The sequence below is a fragment of the Carcharodon carcharias genome, chromosome 2, assembly GCF_017639515.1.
Source record: "Carcharodon carcharias isolate sCarCar2 chromosome 2, sCarCar2.pri, whole genome shotgun sequence".
Classification (NCBI taxonomy): Eukaryota; Metazoa; Chordata; class Chondrichthyes; order Lamniformes; family Lamnidae; genus Carcharodon; species Carcharodon carcharias.
In genome coordinates this window covers 143,016,652-143,039,663 of record NC_054468.1, presented here as the reverse complement: position 1 = coordinate 143,039,663, position 23,012 = coordinate 143,016,652, and the positions used below count along the sequence as shown (strand labels likewise).

At 45.5% G+C, this 23,012-nt stretch overlaps 1 protein-coding gene across 1 annotated transcript in view; it reads right to left on the bottom strand.

Annotated features, from left to right (window-relative positions):
* Window positions 1-209: 209 nt before the first annotated feature.
* unc93a (unc-93 homolog A) overlaps window positions 210-23,012 on the bottom strand; it is a 115,561-nt gene continuing 92,758 nt past the window's right edge. Inside the window, exons 7-8 of the mRNA XM_041209021.1 lie at window positions 17,779-17,910; window positions 210-1,153 (exon numbers count right to left, since the gene is read on the bottom strand). Coding sequence (XP_041064955.1) covers window positions 807-1,153; window positions 17,779-17,910 — 479 coding nt within the window. The 3' untranslated portion in view covers window positions 210-806. The remainder of the gene's footprint in view (window positions 1,154-17,778; window positions 17,911-23,012) is intronic.

Here is a 23,012-nt window from a genome sequence, read left to right as displayed (position 1 = left end):
TCCCTTCTCCAGCTGATTATTATTGAACAATGTAAAAATGAATATATCTGTAACAATGCAAAACATACACCTTGATCTTCTGCCTTGGCTATTAATCAAATATTACCAGCAAATGTACTATCTCACCCTCAGGACAAGCATTGGTTAGGCCTCTTGCATAAGGGCATGTTTTTGGTACAGAAGAATATAGTGTTACCAGTTAAACAAGATGAATTGGAGAAATTTATTTCAGTCTACAAGCATTACAAACACCATGAGCATGATAGCAGGAATTTGTTGACTAACCTCCAAGATAAAAATATTAACATCATAGGATATTCAACAAACACAAGTTTATGGGTCAAAAGTGGCAGATATTTAAAAACTCTGCACGGAGTGTTGCAGTACAAGCTACTGCAAAATCCCCTCATTCTTGAGAGTTTGGAAACTTTCCTCAACACATTTACTTGTGATAAGAGTTTCATTAAATAGGTTAAATATCCTATGAACTAAAATCTGTATTCGCTGCCAAATCATGGATTTACTTATATCCTTAAAGACTTTATAGCACATACACTTCAATATAATGTTACAGTTCAAATACATTATCTAATTAAATTAAATTACAGAAGACAATTCTAGTCTTTCTAAAGTTAATATCTTTAGAAAGTCATATTTTAATTTTAAGAATTTTTTAAAAAATTATAATTTTTTAATAAAAAGTAATACATTTGAAAGTGGATAGTTAATTTTTACTGACATTTGCTGAAATGTCTGTAGAAATCAATGAAAATACAGATTTTATAACATTGTCTCAAAGATGTATTTTACTTTTCAGCATCATTTTCGTCAATGGATTTTACATCTGTGGTTTCTGTTTCTTCTTTTGCTTCCTCTTCCACTTCCTCCTGCTTTTTAGTTTTTAGGTGCTCATCGTGTAATATGTTTGAAATAGATTTAGGACTTTCACCGTTAGCTCGAATGTATTCAATGTATTCCACAATTCCATACAACACCATGCCCAGTAATAGGATGACCATCAAAATAATCAACTTGATCTTTATGCACAAAAAGTTTGCATAGGCAAATGCTGTAACAAATCCCACAGATTCCCACAGCCGGTAATTAGCAAATGCTGCTGCTTTGTTCTCCAGAAATAGAACTCCATAAAGGGCTTGAAGGAGAAAGGACAATGATTAAATCAAAAATCTGCCTTTATCCTGTGGAAGATATTTTCAAATCCATCTTATTTTCAAATTCAAAAACAACAAGAGATATGTCCAGGTTCAAGAGCAGAGCATTTTTTGGGGGGTAAAAATAAACAGAGTGGGCCAGGAAGAGACAGTGAGAGTAACAAAGGTATTAATTAGCGACTAGGTGATATTAGAAAATTAGAAAAATCTGAATGCATGAATCATTTGCAACAAATTAAATGAATTAACACTGAGAGGTAAGGGTGAGCAGCCAGAGGTGATGGTCCATATTAATACCAACAATATAGGTAGAAAGAGGGATGTGGTCGTGCAGGCAGAGTTTAGGGAGCTAGGGAAGAAACCAACAAAGACCTCAATTGTACTAATCTCCAGATTACTCCTGGTACCACAGAAAAATGAGTATAGAAATAGGAGGATAGTGCAGATGAAGGTATGGCTGGAGAGATGGTGCAGGAGAGAAGACTTCAGATTCCTGGAACATTGGGACCAATTCTGGGGGAGATGGGACCTGTACTGGCCAGACGGATTGCACCTGAACAGAGCCGGGACCAATGTCCTTGCTAGTGCCATTGGGGAGGGTTTAAACTAACTTGGCAAGTGTGTGGGATCCAGTAGATAATATCAGAGGAAAACCAAGGTGCAGAGAATTGGGAGATGTAGTGAGCACTTGAGTAGGAAACAGTAAGGTATTAGGTGCTGTCAAAGTAAGAGAAAATGTAACAAGTTCTAAATTAGGTTTACTGTGCATGTATGTGAATGCATGATGTGTGATAAATAAAGTTGGTGAGGTGCAGGTGCAGATAGCCACATGGAAATATGTTGTAGCAATAATGGAGACCTGGCTTGAAGAAGTGCAATTCTGAGTGTTAAAACATTCCTGGATACAAGAGACTGGATTTTAGCGGAGGAGGCAAGAAAGTTGATTCGGGAAACTTCCTCAGCAGAACTGTCTCCTTTAAAACTGCCCCCTGCCCACCATATTTTCATTCTGGGGAGGTGGGGGCAAGTTGGAGTTGGGCCTGCCAACTCCAGAGGGAGGTAGGTGGATGACAAGGCCAGCAGGCTGGAACATCTGCCCCGTTTACTGGAAGATCGGCCCAGTTGTAATGATGAATATCAGCCCCTCAAACCCTCATCACCCCATACCTCTCTACTCACGGCACTTACCACACATGTCCCCTCTTACTCCTTCCATGCCCCCTATATCCTCATGCCCCTTCCATGTTCACTCATAATTCCCATGCCCCCTCATATCTCCGTATTCCCCAAGCATGCTCCCTCATACCTCCCATGGCCCCTGTGTCACATGCCCCATCAATGCCCCTGTATTTCCCATTCTCCCCATGGTCCCTCATATCCCAAATGGCCTTTCCATGCCCCCATGCATCCTCCAGCTGCAGAGGAGTGAAAGCTTTGTTTGATTGACATCTCTATTACATTGTAATAACTCGCTGTTTCCTTTTTTTTTACTGTGAGTGTGTTTATTTACCGAAGATTAAGAGATGTGAAGTGGATAAAAAATTCTGACATTGATACTGTGAATGGCTGTGATTAATTAACACTTTTATGGGAAGTTAGGAGGGCCAAAGAATTTCAACGGGAATGTTGAATGGCTGATTTTTTTTTGGTTGATGACCCAAGACTAGGGGTCTTCCATAGTTCACGTCTCCTCTAAGAGAGGATCAAGTGTCAGTAGGAGAACATTTAGGTGAAAGTGATTATAGTATCATGAGGTTTATGTTGGCTATTGAAAATGACAAGGAGCAATCCAGAGTAAAAACAATTAATTGGGAGAGGAACAATTACAATGGGCTGAGAATGGATCTAGGCCAAATAAATAGGAATTAAAGTTTTGCAGGTAAAGCTGTAATGGCTTTAAAGTTGTAATAGTGCAGGTATCATCAAGGTACATACCTATTAGGGGGAAAGTTAGGGCAAACAAATCCAGAGCTCCCTGAATGACAAAAGAGATAGTCAAGATGAAGTGAAAAAGCAAATAAGCGATGCAAAGAGAGAGTATGAGATGAGACTGGTACCTAACACAGAAAGGAATGCAAAAGACTTCTATAGGAAATTAATAGTAAAAGTATGATAAAAGGAGGAGTGGGGCAGATTAGGGACCTAAAAGGGGATTTACAGGGCATGGCTGATGAATTAAGTGAATACATTGGTAGCATCCTCCTTGGGAAAGACAGATGCAAAGTCACAGTAAAAGGGAGGTAATTGAGACACTGGATGGGCTAAAAATTTAGAAAGGTGGGGAGGTCATTGGATAGGCTAGCTGTATGTAAAGAGGACTGGGGTTGCAGCTAGTGTACAGCCAAGTGGTTATGGTACTGGGCTTGTAACCCCAAGATCAAGAGTTCAAATCTCACAATGGCAAACTATGAAACAATGTAACTTCATCTGAATAGGAACAGATGGAAACGTGTTTGTACTCAAAAGAGTTACAAATACAAACTGGCATCGTACTATTCCAAAGCAAGACACATTAACAGCAAGATGCTGTGTATGGTGAAAACCTTTAGGCTTGGCCTAAATAGCTAAGTGGTTATGGTACTGGGTTTATAACCCCAAGATCAAGAGTTCAAATCTCACAATGGCAAACTATGAAACAATGTAACTTCATCTGAAACAGATGGAAACATGTTTGTACTCGAAAGAGTTACAACCACGTGAGGGGTGAACCAGGAAAGTGGCCATGCATTAGGGACACCTTGTATAAAGTGGCTATTCCTCTGCAGCTGAGGCAGTTCAGGCATAACCACATTGAGATGATTGGAGTCAGGCCTCTAGCTTATCTGCCCACTCAAGCAACGCAGAGGCATGAAATTGCCACCAAGTGCTCCAGAGCTTTTCACCCCTCAGGCACAGACTGCAAACAAATGAGTGTTTTAATGGACTGCAGAACAGTTGGATGACTGGGCACATTGTACAATCTCCTTGCTAAAGCTGGCCATGGATCAGTCACTAGTGGAGGTGCTTGCAAAGTTATCATTCCAGTCTCCCCCATCGTTCAAGCTAACAGTGCACCTTTGCAGCGTGGGTTCAGAGAATGCCTGAGCTGAGAGCACAGCATGCAGTCCAATGGACAAAGCTGCTGTCAATCAGTCGGAGTAAGGTGAGATTTCGGGCAGCCATGCAGCGCACTAATCTCTGGCCATCCAAGTGCTGGCCATCACTCTCCAGGATGCATTAAGGGGCCTTCAGACTTAACCAAGAGAGTTTCTTGGTACACCCATGCTAACTCACGTGTCTCTCTTCCATCTTGCAGGAGGAGTACATCAGGATCATGGAGCCTGGTGGACTAGCTGTATGCCTCATGGTCTACAGAGAGCGAAGACGATGGAGAAGAAAGTGACTGAGGCACCTAGCTGTGTAGAGGGAGGAACAGCGCCCTCTGGCAGAAAGGGCAGGAGGGGCTCCTGCACAAGCTGTGGAAGAGCCACAGAGAGCCGTTGCTGGTCGATGCCTAGCTAGACCCAGGGTCTGTAGCTGCCACCTTTCATTCCTGCAGATGACAGAGAACCTGTGTCGCCAAAGACTGCACCAGTCTAGGGAACTGGTCAGTCACATCTGCCAGTTACTGCAAGATTTGGCGCCATGGGACATGGAGGGCATCCACTGGCAGTGGCTGTGAAAGTGACAGTGGCGCTCAATTTCTATGCCAGTGGTTCCTTTCAGGGCTCCACGGGTGACCTCTGAGGGATGTCACAAGCCTCCATCCACAAGTGCACCCATGAGGTCACAGATGCCACCTTTTGTGAGGGCACACAACTTTGTACATTTTGCCCAGGACAAGGACAGCCGGGATACAAAAGCATTTCAATTTGCCCAGATCTCGGGTTTCTTGCAGGTGTAGGGTGCTATTGACTGCACTCAAGTCGCGCTCAGAACTCCGTCGCAATATGCGGTCAACTATATCAACTGCAAGGGCTTCCATTTGCTGAATGTGCAGCTGATGTGCAACCACCACAAATGCATCCTGCAGGTCTGTGCACGGTTTCCAGGAAGTGTGCACAAATGCCTATGTTCTCAGTCGGTCACAGATCCCTGACGTCTTCCAAGGTCCACAGACACTGCAGGGATGGCTCCTCCGGGACAACGACTACCTGCAGAGGACATGGCTGATGACACCCATGTGGTGGCCTCAGACTGCAGCAGAGTGAAGCTATAACGATGATCATGCCATGAATTGCAATTTGGTGGAGCAAACCATTGGGATGCTGAAAATGGGTTTCCGATGCCTGGAACAGTCTGGTGGAGCCCTGTAATAAAGTCCACAGAGGGTGTCACACATCGTCGTCACCTGCTGCACCCTTTACAATCTGGGGCTGCAACGCGGAGAGGAGCTGGCTGAGGAGGAGATGCAGATCTCCTCCGATGAGGACGTCGACAGTGATGAAGGTGAGGAGGTCCTCGAAGGCAGTGATGAGGCCCTCACACTGGCCAGACAAAGCAGGTGCACTCACAAGGCCCTCATAGCTGCTAGATTTGTGGATGATGATGACGACATGCAGTGAGGACACTCCATTTATCTTCACATTGCCTCAGAGAAGGCCTGACTCCTGTCTGGCCGAGGGCAGCTCACTTGCACTCTGTGATCAGGGTCGTATCATTGAGACACAGCAATGAAACTTTAGAAGCACCTGATCCTTTGTCAGCCAACAGCACCTGACCCCTTCAGGAGCACAGTGTAACTGGTCATCCATGCTGAAGAGATGGGGGCTGGCTAGCCTTGGAGGCGACTGAGGGGGTGGTCGGTCAGGTGCTGCCCTGGCACTGCACCCTGTGCACAGGTAATCGAGATGGGGGCAGGATAAGCGAGGGGAGTGGCCATGTATTAGGGACACCTGTATAAACTAACCACGTCTCTGCAAATAAGACAGATCAGGAGCAACCACAGTGATATAATTGGGGTCAGACTCCTAGCCTGCCCAATGCAGAGGCACCAAAGTGCATACTTTACACCCCCCATACCCCACCAACCTCCCTCACGCACCCCTTCCCCAGCACAGACTTCAAGTCCGCCACCACTTTTTGGGACCGCGGAGCAGTTGGACTGCACACATTGTACAATCTCCTCGCCAACACTGGTCATGTAACAGTCACTGCTGGAGGCACTCACAGTCCCTTGCAATCTTAGCATTCTGATTTGGACCAGTGTCCCCCATGTCGCAGGTTGACAGGGTAATTATGCAGCGCACTCATCTCTGGCCATCCGAGGGGTGACCTGCACTCTCTGGGAAGCTTTATGGGGTGGTCACACAGGGCCAGGATAAGTGCTAAGTACAGCCATGATAACCTCATGTGTCTGTCTGTCTCTCTCTCTCTCTCTTTCATGCTGCAGGAGGACCACGTCAGGATCATGGATCCTGGTGACCTAGCCTGTATGCCCAATAGCCTACAGAGACCATAGACAATGGAGGAGAGAGCAACTGAGGCACCTGACTGTGCAAAGACAGGAGCAGCAACCTCAGGAAGAAGGGGTAGCAGGGGCTCCCGCACACGCTACCCAGGAGCGACAGCAAGCCTTGGCTGGTCGGTGCCTAGCGACTCCCAGGGTCTTTAGATGCCACCTGCCATTCCTGCACATGACTGAGACCCAGTGTCGCCGATGACTGCGCATTTCTAGGGACCTGGTGGCTCACATCTGTCACTTACTGCAGGACTTGGTGCCGAGAGGACATGGAGGGCATCCACTGCCAGTGGCTGTGAAAGTGATCGCGGCGCTCAATTTCTATGCTACTGGCTCCTTTCAGGACTCTGTAGGTGACCTCTTGGATTTCACAATCCACCACCCACATGCATCCAAAAGGTCACGGATGCCATCTTCTCGATGGCATACAACTTTGCCCATTTAGGGACAGCCAGAATGCAAAGGCCATTGGATTCGCCCTGATCTCAGGATCCCCACAGATGCAGGGTGTGATTGACTGCACCCGTGGCACTCAGGTCTCCATCACTACACTCAGTGGACTTCTATCAACCGCAAGGGCTTCCACTCACTGAACGTGCAGCTGGTACACGACCACCAGAAATGCATCCTGCAGGTATGCACACAGTTTCCAGGGAGTGTGCAGGACATCTACATCCTGAGTCGCTTGCAGATCCCTGCAATCTTCCGGGGCCCACAGAAGCTACAGGGATCGCCCCTCAGGGACAAGGGCTACCTGCAGAGGCCGTGACTGAAGACACCTGTGCGGCAGCCTCAGACTGCAGCAAAGCAACATTATAATGAGGCTCATGCAGCAGCTTGCAACTTGGTGGAGCAGACCATCAGGATTCTAAAGGTGCAGTTCCAGTGCTTGCACTGGTCTGGTGGAGCCCTGCAATACAGTTCACAGAGGGTGTCACGCATTGTCATCGGCTGCTGCGCCGTTTGCAGCACCAGGTTGTAACGGGGAGACGAGCTGGCTGAGGAGGAGATGGAGGAGCTGCACGTCTCCTCTGATGAAGGAGAGGGGGTCCTCGGTAATAATGACGATGGGGATGAAGCGCTCGCACTGGCTAGATGAGGCAGGCGCATTCGGGAGGCCCTCATAGCTGCCAGATTTGTGGAGGATGATGACGACATGCAGTGAGCTGTTCCCATAGATCCTCACATTGCAGCTGTGAACATTTGACTCCAGTCTGTCTTATGGCAGCGCCAATACTCTGAGAATGCTCCTGTCATGGAGATTGCTGTGGAGGCCCTAATTGTAGCTCAATCACAAGAGGATGATGACAACATGCAGTGAGGGCACTCCATACTTCACATAGCCCCTGAGAATGTCTGACTCCTGTCTGGCCGAGGGCAGCTTGCTTGCGCTCCATATCAGGGCCATCTCAGAGACACAGACATGAAACTTAAGGCGTGTCTGATGCTGTTTCCACCTTCAGCAGCTCAGCCATTCAGGAGCTGGTGCACAGCAACACAAATCGCAGATGCTGATGTGATGGAGGCCAGCCCCACCTTTAAAAGTGCTGAGAACACAGAGTATGAGAGAACTCTGTGGCACCTGCCTACTGCATTCTGGCAGCAATGACCAGCACTGCTGAAGTGCAGGCATCAGTAATGTTTCCAGGGAGTGTGAGGCTGGACCATCACTATGGCCTGAAGGCTGCACAGAGCACAGGGAAGAGGCCCTAGAATGAGACACTGCCTTTATCTTGTGCAGAAAAGTTTCACATTTGAGTGATAAGAACGCTGCTCATCAGAACAAGGAGCCACAGGCAGGGTGACATTTTTAGGAGTTTATTGGCAATAGTGAACAGTATGTACAAGTGATCAACACATGTGGCCAGGCTGTGCAGCTACTTTTACTTAACTTTCCTAACCCTATTGCTACGTCTTGGTGCTCCCCAGAAATCCACAGCAGAGGTGGAGGCAGCCTGCTGACTGTGAGGCCCTGTCTGTGATGACTCTGGAAGGCTGAAACTTGGAGGGCCACAACCTGCTTTCAGGGTCCTGTCGTATGGCAGTGACACCCTCCTCAGCCTGTGAAGCTGGATCTGCTGAGGTCACAGGAAGATAGGATTCAGATAGATGGATGGCCCCAGAACGTGCACCTGCTGATCCTCCTCCCTATGGGTGCCCGAGGGCCCCTGGCTGACTCCATGAGGGGAAGGGGTAGCTGGGGTAAGATTGAGCTACCCAGCACCCCCCCTCACATACACATTGTTGGAGGCCAACTATGGGATCAGTGATGGAGTTAAGCCCGTGCAGCAGTGCTGGAGTAATGTCCTGGATCAAAGTCTCCATCGCAGCTGCCATCCTGCCAGTGTTGACCTTAGTTCATTGCAATGCCAGCGCTATCACCTCAGCCACACTCCTCCATTGTGCCTTGCAATCTGAGGAGTGCAGCGGACATCCTTTCCCAATGTTCCCGAGCTTGCCTTTGTAGCTTTAGCAACTGTGATATGATCGAGTCCAGAGGCTCATCATCTGACTCGGACTCAGCAACGTTCTTGCCTCCAGCAATCCTCGGAGTGCCGGGGACCTGGAAAGTCCCTGCCTTCATCTGCTGTGGATCAAAGTGTGATGTGCTCACCAGATTGTGATCCCGAGGCTACTCTAAAGCTGGGTCCCACTGAGGTGTATGTCTCTGCGCTGGTGGAGGGAGTGGGTGAGCACTCTGACAGGACTTCAAGGAGGATGCCTCCAGATTCCTCTTCAAAGGTTTCTTCGGTGCTTGTTTGGAGGCCCTGGGTCATGGACTCTGTCGGCTGTTTGGCAGATGGGCCTGCGACACAGGACACATTACTCGCAGCATGGTTGTCTGATGGATGTTGTACTGTCGGATCCTCATTTGGTAGAGCAGCACCAACCTTACCGTCAACATAGGACTGGTCCCGGTCATCGCCGGCCAGCTGGATGGCTCTGTTTTCTAAATTCTGTTAGAACTTTGATCTCTGGCATCCCTCTACCTGTCTGTGACTTTCCCTCCTGTTGTGAACCAGTTTGTCCTGCACAGATAGAGATGGGGAGAGTGTATCAGGACACCTGCCAGGCCAGATGCTAAGTATGCCTGGCCCGTGTGGGTGGTGAGTGGTCCCACGGACAGGATGAGGATAATGACTGTGTGTGTGTGTGTGTGTGTGTGTGTGTGTGTGTGTGTGTCTGAAAGAGTAAATAGTGATGTCCCTTGCACAGGCCGTGGGTGAGGGCCCTGTGGATGTGAGAGTTGGGAGTGATGAAAAGAGTGACTTACTCTGGCGGAACGGAGGAGATCATTCATCCTTTTGCGGCGCTGGGTGGCTGTCCTCCTATGCAGGCTATTCACGCTGACCACTGCTGCTACTGTCTCCCAAGTTGGGTTGGTGACATTGCTACCCATCCTGCGACCAGAGCGAGGGTAGAGCAAATCCCGTCGGGCCTCCATGGCATCCAGCAGTGGCTCGAGAGACCCGTTGAAGCGGGAGCTGCAATATTTTTGCCTTTGCTGGCCATGTCTCCCAGGCAGTGGTGATGAGCTGGTGGTGATGAGCACTTTGCTGGCGGCTGCCTTTGAAAAATGGCGGCTGGCATGATGCAACAGCAGGGTGATGGCAGGTGGGCGAATGAGAGCCTGCTCACCATGGAAACGGCACGGATCCCGGGAATGCATAAAAAATGAGACAGGCTCAGGATGATAGTCTGAAAACCAGCCATTTTCATCAGTGGGTCAGACTCCATTTTACTTGCCCGCTACCTCAGTTCGTGCAATTCTGGGAAAATTCTGTCCAATAAGTGGGATAGTAATCAGTGAGTAGGATGTTAAGATGCTGCTGAGGGATACAGACAAGGTCATTGAGTCATTGCAGCAGAAAAGGAAGCTATTCTACCCATCAAATCAAATTGCTCTTTGTAGAGCAATCCAAATGGTTCAATTGCTATGTCCCCCCTACCAAACCCCATAGCCCTGCAAGTTTATTTTCCTCAAATACCTATCCAATTCTTTTGAAATCATTCAAAGTCTCTGCTTCCACCACTTTTATATGTAGTGAGTTCCAGTTTGGTCATGTAAAAAGTTCTTCTTCACACCCCACACCCACCCACCCCCACCCCCCCATCCAACCCCTTCATCTCTTGCTGAAAACCTTAAATTTGTGTCCCCTAGTCCTTGCCCACCAGCTAATGGGTACAAGTTTCCTTGTTGACTGTATCTAAACCTGTAATAATCTTGTACACCTCTATCAAATCTCCTCTCAGTCTCCTTTGCTGTAAGACGAACAGCATAAGCTTCTCCAACTTAATCTTATAGCTGAAATTTCTCATTCCTGGAACCGCCCTGGTTAACCTCTTCTGCACCGTTTCAATGAGTCTCACATCCTTCCTAAAGTGTGGCGACCAGAACTGGACACAGTACTCTAACTGTGGCCTAACCAAAACTTTGTAAAGGTTCAGCATAACTTCCATGCTTGTGTATTCAATGCCTCTATTTATGAAGCCCAAGATCCCATACGCTTTGCTAACTACTGTCAATATAACCTGCCAACTTCAAAGATCTATACAAATAAACCCCCAAGTTTCTGTTCCTGTGCACTCTAGAACTATGCCATTTGGTCTACATTGTCTCTCCCTAGTCCTTCTGTCAAAATTCATCACCTCACGCCTCTCTATTAAATTCCATCTGCCACTTGTCCCGTCATTCTGATAGCATTTCTGTCTTTTTACTGTCAATTGGCATTATCCTCACTGTTTGCCATTCCTCCAAGTTTGGTTTCATTGTCAAATTTTGAGAGTTTACTCTATATTCCAATATCAAAATCAATAATACTGATTTTTATATATTTATATATAAGCAATGTGCCTAGCACTTGAGTCTTGAGGAACACCATTAATTATTCCCTGGTGTGAAAACGACCATAAACCACAACTTGCTGTTTTCTGCCCTTAAGCCAATTCCCTCCTATTTCATTAGTCTCAATATTGTTAACCATCCTTTTATATGGTACTTGGTCAAATGCTTTTTTAACATCCATATAGACAATATCCACTGCATTCCTTTCATCCACCTTCTCTGTTACTTTGTCAAAAAAATTCAATGAGATTTGTTAAGCACGATCTGCCTTTTACAAATCAGTGCTGGCTCTCCTTAATTAACTTCATCCTCTCCAAGTGCCTTTTAATTTTTTTCCCTGATTATTGTTTCTGAAACATTACCCACCACTGATGTTAAACCAACTGGCCTCTAGTTGCTAGAATGTCCTTATGTTTCTTGCAAAAGGATGTCATGTTTGCAGCTCTCCAATCCAATGGCACCTCCCCTTTTATGTAGGGAAGATTGGAAGATTCTGACAAGCCCTTCCACTATCTGCACTCCCACTTGCTTTAGCAACCACAGATGTAACCCATCTGAACCAGGTGACTTATCCACTCTAAGCATTGACAGGCTTTCCAGTCAATCCTGCCTACCAATTGTCACTCATCCATTATCTGTACCATCTTTGCTGCTGAGCTTTTGTCAGTATTCTCTTCCTTAGTAAGCACCACTTCAAAATACCCATTAAGTTATCTAGCCTCACCCTGCACCACTAAACATACATTACCCTTTTGATCCCTAATAAACTCTTATTACTCACTCATTATTTGCATGTCAGTAAAAGATCTTTGGGTTCCCTTTTATGTTAACTGCCTTCTATTTTCATTTGCTCTTTGTCAATCTTATTAATTTCTTCACTTCCCCACTCAATTTGACCTAGTTCTTGCTTGAAGAATTCACATGACATACATCATACACCCATTTTTTTTTGTTTCATCATATTCACTATCTCCCTAGTCATCCAAAGAATCCTGTTTTTTTTTTGTTCCCTTACCTTCCTTCTTTGTTGGAATGTACCTAATCTGCACATGAAACATCTCCTCCTTAGAGATCACCCATTTGGTGCGAAATTTTTTTAAAAAAAGAATTGTTTTTAAATAGTGAGAGACCATGAAATGTAGGTATTCAGAGTGATATGGATGTCTTTGTACATGAATCACAGAAAGTTAACACGCAGGTACAAGAAGCAATTAGGAAGGCAATGGTATGTTAGCTTTTGTGACATGGAGGTGCTCCTCCAGGCGCAAGGGCACGGAGGGAAGTCCTTTATCTTCATGAGAGCATGAGGAGGCCAGAAAGGCAGTCCAAGAGGGTATGATTGGAGATCACTCAGGAGGTTAGCAGCCATGGGGTGGTCCCACAGACATGGTAGCAGTTCCGGAAGAAATTCAATGACCCAATATGGTCAGTAAAGGTGAGTGGAGATCGTAACATTAAGCTTGCAGCCTTGAATGTCATAGAAGGTGCATATGAACTGTGAGAAAAGGATGACTCCACTCAGTAATTGGCCATCATCAGGCACCAGTATTCAGTGCCAGATGCATAGCAGCCTCTCAGTGGAGGACCCTTGTCAGTCAGATTTCATTGCTGCACTGCCAATATGGAAGGCCTGAATGCAGCAGCCATCCCTTTGGTGCAAAGATGGAGATTGAGGCCTCTACCAATGTAGGGCGTAGGTGGCTAGGATGGGTAAGTTACAATGTGTATTCTGTGTTTTCAAAAGAGAGCTCACAACACCAGAGAAAGTAGAGGGATTGAAAGAGATGTGTCATATCTTGTGGCGCTGACTCCAATGAGAGAGGAAGTGATAGAGATAGGCAGCCTGGAAGCAGGGAAACCAGGTTTGCTGATTGGGAGGCGGGTGTGGAGCCATGAGAGAGTGAGTAAACTAATGGAAGAGGCCATTAAACCTTCTGGTGAGCAACAACTGTAGAGCTGAATAAAGGAAGCCCCAATTGAAGGGCAGTCAGAAGGAGGTGATAGAATCTGCAAATCCCTCATATAACTCTTTTCTCCCTCACAGATCAAGTAGAAGATGAGGCAGCATCCATACCTGCAAAAGAACTTGACCCCTCAGAGGAGGAGACGCCATCTGAGGAGGCAGCATCACAGCATTTAACCAGACCCTCCGCCATCGCAAATACTCTCATGTTGGTGGGCATTCAATTGTGTATGAGAATCAGCTTGGGTTCTGCCAGGGCCATTCAGCTCCTGACTTCATTATAGCCTTGGACAAAAGAGCTGAACTCCAGAGGTGAGGAGAGAGCAACTGCCCTTGACATCAAAGCAGCATTTGACTGAGTGTGGCATCAAGGAGCCCTACCAAAGCTGGAGTCAGTGAGAATCAGGGAGAAAACTCTCTGCTGGTTGGAGTCATACCTAGCACAAAGGAACATGGTTGTGGTTGTTAGAGGTCAATCATCTCAGTTGCAGGAGATCACTGCAGGAGTTCCGCAGGGTACTGTCCTAGGCCCAACCATCTTCAGCTGCTTCATCAATGACCTTCCTTCCGTCATAAGGTCAGAAGTGGGGATGTTCACTGATGATTGCACAATGTTCAGCATCATTTGCGATGCCTCAGATACTGAAGCAGCCCATGTCCAAATGCAGCAAGACCTGGACAATAAACATCCAAGCTTGGGCTGACAAGTGGCAAGTAGCATTTGCATCACACAAGTGCCAGGCAATGACCATCTCCAACAAGATCTCCAACCATCGCTCCTTGACATTCAATGGCATTACCATCGCTGAATCCCCCACTATCAACATCCTGGGGGGTTACTTTGACCAGAAATTGAACAGCAGTAGCCATATAAATGCTGTAGCTACAAGAGCAGGTGAGAGGCTGGGAATTCTGTGGTGAGTAACTCACCTCCTGACCCCCCAAAGCCTGTCTACCATTTACAAGGTACAAGTCAGGAGTGTGATGGAATATTCTCCACTTGCCTGGATGAGTGCAACTCCAACAACACCACTCCCAAGATGAAGACTCTGGAAGCTTCAGGTTTATGATATCAAAAGACAACAGCAAGATGGGAATTGTGAAGCTGCAGCTTGAGGTGTGTGGACATCTGTTAGCACTCCGAAGGGCATTACAAACCCATGTGTGGACAATGAAGTCCATCCAGGCTACGAGTGCAGGCACAGCTCTGGGGTATGTGCTCCTGGTCTTCTCCTTTGAGAATGTGGCGACTTTCATGGACAGCCCCATCCAGCATGTCACCCAGTGTACACTTTAGATATGTGACCTGACCTGCATACCATCACCTCTTCCAAGAGCTCCAGGGGGCAATGGCTAGGTGAGAGGGGCAAGAGCGGCCTGGAGTCCTTGCCAGGTGCTCATGTTCCTCAGGTGACCAGGGAGGGACAAGGGTGCCCTGAAAGGATAGAGAAGTGGCTGCCTGAGAGCGCAGGGAGTTTCTTTTAATGCATTCCTGGCTTGGACGGCAGGGCCTCAGCCCCTCTGACCATGACACCCACACCAAGCCACAAAGACAGAGGTGCACAGGCGCAAGACGCAAACCAATACCTCCCTGCCCACCCTATGTGTCGAGGCCCTCGAGGCCTTAGGCCTCCAGAGAACAACCATCATCAAAAGCAACAGAGCAGCCTGCCTCCACATCAGTTTCAGTTGCTTGCACTAGGGGAATTGTGCAATTGAGGAGCATCCACAAGCACGTGCATAAATCCACCAAGCTGCACTCGGGTATTACAGGGTGATAATTTATTACCTTATGTCACATTGTTGCCTAAATGCGAGAACTGAAATGTAATCTGTTGCACTACAGAATGATTCCTGTACCTATTTCTACACCATCTAACCCTTAATAGCTAGAATGCTCTTGGAAAAAATATGATGAAAGACAATGGCTGCATGAGGTCAATGTTGTATCCATGCCTTGGTTTGTTGTCATGATAGGCCTAATAAGAGCATCCAAGGAAAGGCCAAAAGAGCTATAGGAGGGAGAAGATTTAATTTTCCACAAAGGTATCTATTGAAGGCTATTGAGAAACTTGTCTGTATCAGTGACTTACGAGTCTCCATGGTGTAAAGCATTGTCTGCCTGTAGTCCCGTTGCATTGCCATTGCCTACCTGGTCTGCAGCTCCCTTAAATCTTCCTCTCCCTAAGAGGAGGCATCATGCTGCAGGAGGTCCTTGCCCTCGAAAGGTTCTCCCCTCTATTGTGCCTGGTTGTGCAGAGCACAGCACATCACAAAAATACACAAGATCCTTGATGAGACATATGGAACTGACCCCCCAGATCTATTCAGGGATCTGAACCTCGTTTTCAGAAGCCCTGTGGCCTACTCAGTGGTTGCCCTTGTTGTCATGTGGTCACTGCTATATGTTTCCTCTGCATTTGTATAGGTGTAAGGAGCCATGTCTTCAGTGTGTAGCCCTTGTCACCTGTGGGCTACCTTCGAACGAAGGAGTCATGACAGATTCTCAGGACTTTGCACAGACCATTTGTCTGTTAGTTGCAAACACTTCCTATTGGTGAAGGCTGCTGCCTAGCCTGGAATTCTTGATGGTCACATACGTGCAGTCAATTACACCCTGCACCTGCAGAATCCAGCAATGGCCTGAATCCTACAGCCCTGTCTATGTGACTGGACAGAACAGTGTGAAACCAAATGTTTTTGTTATCCCTCTTGAAGCTGACATTTGTGACCACCTTGATGTAGACACAGATTGGGAAATTCCACAGATGTCTCCATAGGAGTTCCTGCATTGATCCTAAGGTATAAAATTTCAGCACCACTATGACCTTCACCACCATAGGCAATAGGTGCCCACCATTTCACTTTCCATTGGGCTCAGATCCATCTCCCTGGACAGATGCAGTCTTCAGCATCACTGATCCTCCGACATCTGCAGGAAGCAGATCTTCTGTCAGTAAAGCCTCTATGGTGGGTCATGTTTTCTGCGTATGAGGCTGGTTGCGTGACCCTTGCGCTATCCTCATCCACAGACCCTTCCACCATTACGATCCTCCTGCACCTCTGGGTATTGCAGTCCTTCCTGGAGACTGCACCTCCCTCACTCTCTCATGTTCCTTCTCATGAGGTCTCAAAGCTGGATTGCATGAGACCTATTGTCACCTGCAATGCTCACTTCTCAAGGCCTGTTCCCTTAATCTGCAAACAATTTGCACCTCGGAGGGAACATTCAATCTGTTGTGTCTTTAATGTGCCTCCAGCTTGTCAATCCCGTGATTTATTCACTCTCTCATTCCTCACACTGAATGCTGCTGCTCGCTATGGTTGCCAAGTCCAGCCAACACTGACCTGCCGCTGAGCTTATAGATGGTGGGGCTCTGAAGCTCTGTTCTTCTTGTGTGCCCCTGGTAAAATTTCAAATCCTTGGAAAAATGCTTGGCAATTGGCTCCTTAGGCTCAATTGCCTGTCCACCACCAAAAAGTGCTGTCTTCACCCAGGAGTCCGGCTGCCTCCGGCAAAATTCACCAGCTGGTGGTGTTTTGTACCAACACATTCCCCTGCAATCTTGCTGTCCCGCCCAGCTCCTAGTCAGTCACTCAGGGTGTGAGAAAATTCCGTCCACAGTCTGAGAATAAAATGTCAGCCATTTAGGACTGAGGTAAGGAGAAATTTCTTCATTCAAAGGGTTGTGAATCTTTGGAACTGCCTATCCCAGGGAGCTGTGGTGTTGACTATATTCAAGACAAAGATTGAGGTAGAAGATCAGCCATGATCTTGTTGAACGGTGGAAAAGGCTCCTGCTCCTGTTTCTAATGTTCAGCTATTTAAATATGATAGCTGGCACTTAAACTGGGGGTAATTTTTAACTTCACTAGCTGGGCTGTAAGCTGATGGAGTGGATTCTGCTTGATGTAGTGCCTATACAACCCTTATTCCATTGGTTTCAATTAGAATGAAGGTCGGATAAGTTCTAAAACAAGTGGTGATCTGTCCACCAGATTTTTGCGCAGGTAGCAAGATTGAAAATTATGCTGTTAAATGAAGAACTGGCTCACTTTTCCAGAGCCAGGCAAGGTGATTAACAGCTATGACAATGAAAACCATGAACGAAGGACTTTCCATTCCTTAATGTCTATTGTAAACAATTAATATTGATATGCTTCTTTAATATTTCCAGTTGGACAAAGCTATGTTATTTAAGTTATATGGACCATGGAAAATAAATAGAATACAGTCTTATATCAGATCTCAATTGCATCATCTTTCTTGTAGTATTGCTACAGTTATTCATGCAATATTATAATGTAAATACAAAATTAACAATTAATATCTTGTCGCTTACTACTGTCAACATACCATTGGTCTGTGTCTGCCAAACAGCATCAGCCATTGCCCAAAGAGAAGGAAACACAAAATACACTGGCAGCTGTTCCGGTCGTGGTTGCCATAAAAATATTGCAATCATTGTTGCCAGATGCGTAATGGTTCCTGTGACATGGAACAATTAAAGTAACTTCAGTTACAGTACAGTAACATGCATTAGATATTTTTACCATATCATAATGGGCTTGAATTCCCTGAAAATGTGCACCATGGTATTGCAGAAATTATATTGCGTGACATAAGCCATTATGTACACCAAGCCATAACTTGCTGGGACTTTTGAGCTGCTTCACAGAGATTCTCCCCAAAAGAATTGAACAACTAACAATCATAATTCCCCAGTTTAAAATCAAGTCTGATGCCAGAGGGCGCACTCACCACATGAAATTTCAGTACTTGTGAAGTCGCTGACAGTGACACTACAGGCAGCTGCCTGCATCAAAGATAGTACAGTCCAAACAAAGTGAGAAAGGGACACACAACACTGTTCTCATTCCCTCTCGATCTCTTCACCACTCCTCGCTCCGTTCCACCTCCATTGTCTGCCTCCCTTCACTGTTCCCTCCTGCTTTACTCCACTCTCCTTCACTGCTCCCTCTGACTTTCCTATTTTGCTGCTTCCCCCTGCTCTCTTTGCCATTTCACACTTTCCTCTCTTCACTGCTCCCTTCGTAGTCCTCCTGCTTCTTCTAGTTCGAATCATCCGCCGGTCATGTTATCTGCCTCCAGTGGTAAAGGGAGTGGCAAAGTGAGCTGGAGGGAGGGGCAGTGGATAGAACTGGAAGTGGAGGATGGGCAGCAGATGGTGGGGAGCAGAAAGAAACTGGAAGCTGTGGACCGGATGGTGGGCAGCGGGAAGAAGTAGGAAGTGGAAGTGACATCAGTGGTGAGAAAAATTTTATGAAATGGGAGCGGAGTTCTTATTCCTGTTCGGCGGCAGGAGTTAGTGTATAATCAATGGTGAGATCAAGTTTGCTGCATTAATGGCACAGCCACTTAGACCATTACAGAATGGTGCTGGATTTTAAAATTCCCACCTTTGTTTTCAAATAGGGTGAAGTCCAATTCAATTATTCTACAGGGTACATAACTCAGAATTCCCTCACTCACCAAATTTCTAAGTGTTTTAAGGGTTGATCTCTTTCTAAAATTTACTCAAATTTTGCATTTAGCATTTAACTTTGACCTCGTATTTTCTTTCATAGTGTTAATCGGTGATAAACAAGCTGCCTGCTTGTGGCAGCAGCTAAGTTAGTTAGGTGAGTAATTAGTAATGGTAACTTGGTCAATAGAATTGTCTCAGTTCTTTGGAATTCTTGCTAATATAAGCGCAGGAGACTCCGGCTGGACGGAGTACTGCTTCTACAGAGTACTTTTTAAAAAATTCTTTCATGGAATGTGAGCATTGCTGGCAAGACCTGTTACCCATCCATAATTGCCCTTGAGACGATGGAGGTGATCCACCTTCTTGATCTGCAGCAGGCTATGTGGTGCAGATACATCCACAATGCTGCTGAGAAAGGAGTTCCAGGATCCTGATCCTGTAATAGTGAAGGAATGGCAGTGTAGTTCCAAGCCAGGATGGTATGTGGGTTGGAGGGGAACTTGCAGGTTGTGGTATTCCCATGTGTCTGCTGCCCTTGTCCTTCTAGGTGGTAGAGCTCTCAAGTTTGGAAGGTGCCTTGGAAGGACCTTGGTGAGCTACTACAGTGCATCTTGTATATAGTACACACTGCTGCCACTGTGCATGGAGGAAGTGAATGTTTAAGTCGGTGAATGGGGTGCCAATCAACCAGGCTGCTTCATCCTGGATTGTGTCGAACTTCTTGAGTATTACTGGAGCCACACTCATCCATGCAAGTGGATGGCATTCCAGAGTCCTGACTTGTGCCTTGTAAGTGACTTTGGGAGTCAGGAAGTGACTTACTCACCTGAGATTTCCCAGCCTTCGACCTGTTCTTGTAGCCACAGTATGTATATGGCTGGTCCAGTTCCGTTTCTGGTCAATGATTACCCCCAGGATGTTGATAGTGGGGAATTCAGTGATGGTCATGCCATTAAATGTCAAGGAGAGATGGTTAGATTCTCTCTTGTTGGAGATTGTCATTGCCTGGCACTTGTATGATATGAATGTTACTTGCCACTTATCAGCTCAAGCCTGAATGTTGTCCAAGCCTTGCTGCATATTGGCATGGACTGCTCCAGTATCTGAGCAGTTGCGAATAGTACTGAACACTTTGCAATCATCAGCGAACATCCCCACTCCTGACCTTATGACTGAAGGAAGGTCATTGATGAAGCAGCTGAAGATGGCTGGGCCTTATCCTGAGGATCTCCTGCAGTGATGCCCTGGGACTGAGATGATTGGCATTAACAACCACAACCATCTTCCTTTGTGCTAAGTATGACTCCACATAGTGGACAGTTTCCCCCCTGGTTCCCATTGACTTCAGTAAGAAATAGCAAGGAAAAAAGTCACTGGTGGGAAAAGTTTATATGCCTTGTAACAGTAGCCATAGTGTAGGACAGAGCACAAATCAAGAAATAATAGGGGCTTGTAAGCAAGGTACTGCAATAATAGTGGTCAAGTTTATTCTTAATATAGATTGGACAAATCAAATTGACTCAGGTAACCTTGAGCACAAGTTCATAGAATGTATTTGGAACAGCTTCTCAGAAGAACACATTATGGAATCAACTACAGAACATGCTATTTTAGACTTGGTAATGTGTAAAAGACAGGATTAAATAATGATTTAATCATAAAGGATGATCTAGGAAAGTGTGATCATAGCATGATAGAATTTCACATTCAGTTTCAGTGTGCGAAACCTGGGTCTGAAACTAGTGCCTTACATTTAAATAAAGTCAATTACAAAGCTTTGAAGATAGAGTTGGCTTCAAGGGAACTGGAAAAATAGGTTAAAAGTAAGACAGTAGATAAGACATTTAAGGCAATATTTCATAACTCAACAAAGATATATTCCATTGAGAAAGAAAGATTACAAGAAGGATGAACCATCTGTGACTAATGAATGAAGTTAAGGATGGTATCAAATTGAAAGAAAAGGCATACAATGCTACAAATATTATGGCAGATCAGAAGATTGGGGAAATTTTGGAAACCAGCAAATGTAGCCAATCCTTCAGCAAGAACACATTCAACTTAAAGGGAGCCAATTGTAAAGAACTTTTTTAAAACATTTTTCTTGGACTGTGGCTTTAAAATTGGGTTATAGCTTTAATAACTACCATGGCTGCAGTTAAAAGACATGTTCACTGGAACAGAATGAGGAAAATCTACAATGTTGCTACCCTGGAACAATAAGTTATTGAACAATAAGTTCAATAAGAACAATAAGAGTGCAATAAGAGAACAGGATGGTGCCATAAAGGAGTTCTGGACTAGGGGAACTGCCTAACCACAGCATTTTAATTGGCTCCTGGCCAAGTGACTAGGGTTTTGTGTGGTAACAGTAGAGGCAGAACAACTCCTAGCCTGCAAAGAGGGAAGACCTGAAATCTGTCTTTCCTGTGTTTGAGATTTCAGCAATTCTGCCATAATAGCTGGCTGGCTATCCCTTACATCTCTGTAACCTGCTTTCTCTGAAAGCCCTGTCAAGAGGAAAAGGGGAAAATCACCAGTTGAGACATTGAAAAGCAAATTTTTCAACCAGTGAACCACTGACTAAAAGTGCTGGGAGACCACCTTGTGTCATCAACAACAAACTAAGGAATTTGGAAGACATCAATCAAAATCAACTCATCTAACCCTGTACTCCAGATTGGTGCTATTGAACTGTTTTATCTCACTCTTAAAATCCATGTTTTGTGTGTCTTGTTTGTGTGTGTGCTTGTGCATAGGGGTTTAAGGGGTAGAGTTTAAGTTATAGAGTTAGAAGTTAGCAGTTCATATTTCTTTCTTTTGCCACTAGTTAAAGACAATTTATTCAATAAACAGTTATTTACTTCTTAAGTTTACAAACCTGGTGCTCATATTCTGTTGACCTAACTTAAACAATTAGGTAGAATTGGGGCAACCTGGTGGTTTGGTCAAACTTTTCATGTTTGTTGTGGCTTAGGGAGTAGTGGGGCTTGATATTACAGCGTACTATCCCCAGTGAGTCGTGACACAACATTTAAAATTCAACCAGCAATATTGGGGATTTCAAAGGACTTTGGAACTGGACTTTTAAAAAAAAACCTTGGAATGAAACACTGACACAATGAAGTGACTTCGTGACTATACTAGTCAAAAGATAGCTGATGCAATCAGACCACATAATGGGATGTATCTATCCAGATTTAAGTGACTTATGTCGACCATTGAACTCCTGTGGTCACAGCGTAAAATTGTAAATAGCACTTTCAAGCTGACAAACAGTGGGTTCCAATGTGTCTAGGTGGGCACCCACATGCCTTGGAAATGCTAATCCCAAAACCTGTTTCATTAGGGTGAACCACAATCGCCAGTTTGATGCTGATAATCTAAAATCTCCATCAAAACACCATCATATGTTAATGAATTATTCATGAACCCAGGATATATACAAGATATAAGAATTTACAATTAAAACATTGAGGGATTTGCATCAATCATTGTCACAGATGTGATATTTGTGCTATAAGAAAAGTTTGTTTATGGACAAGAGCAGCAACTTGTAAGGTTAACCATGGGTAGGATTGATCATCTACACACATGGGAATGCACTCCTCTGAGTGATCAACAGGGTGGGTGCAGTTTGGAAGTCACGGGAAAAGCATTTGTAAGTATTGATTTAACTTGCAGGGGAGCAGAGTACTGGACCCAGATTTTCATCATAATGGAGTGCTTCTCTGTCATGGCAAAAGTGGCTGAAAATCCTAGGTCCCTTCGCCAAATATGGCACTTCCCATTTTCTCAGGGAAGCAAATGGAGGTGGTTCATGTTTCGTACATGTGCGGTTTATGGAGGCAGCTGGCCATTTAAATCCTCAGCTGCCTGCACTGAAGTCAGATTTTGGTAGGCCAGGAGTGTAAACCCAAGGTGTGCAGATTAGACGTGGTAAGTGCAAGCCTGAACTTTGTGGATTCGTTTGGTTAGCCAGGAGGATAAGGTAAGGTGGAGGTGAGGTGTTCTTTGGGGGAGGTCAGGTGCCTTTTGGAAGTGTTAAAGGTCGGCATAAATCTGTGCAAAAAATGCCTAATTCATAACTGGCAAGCTCATT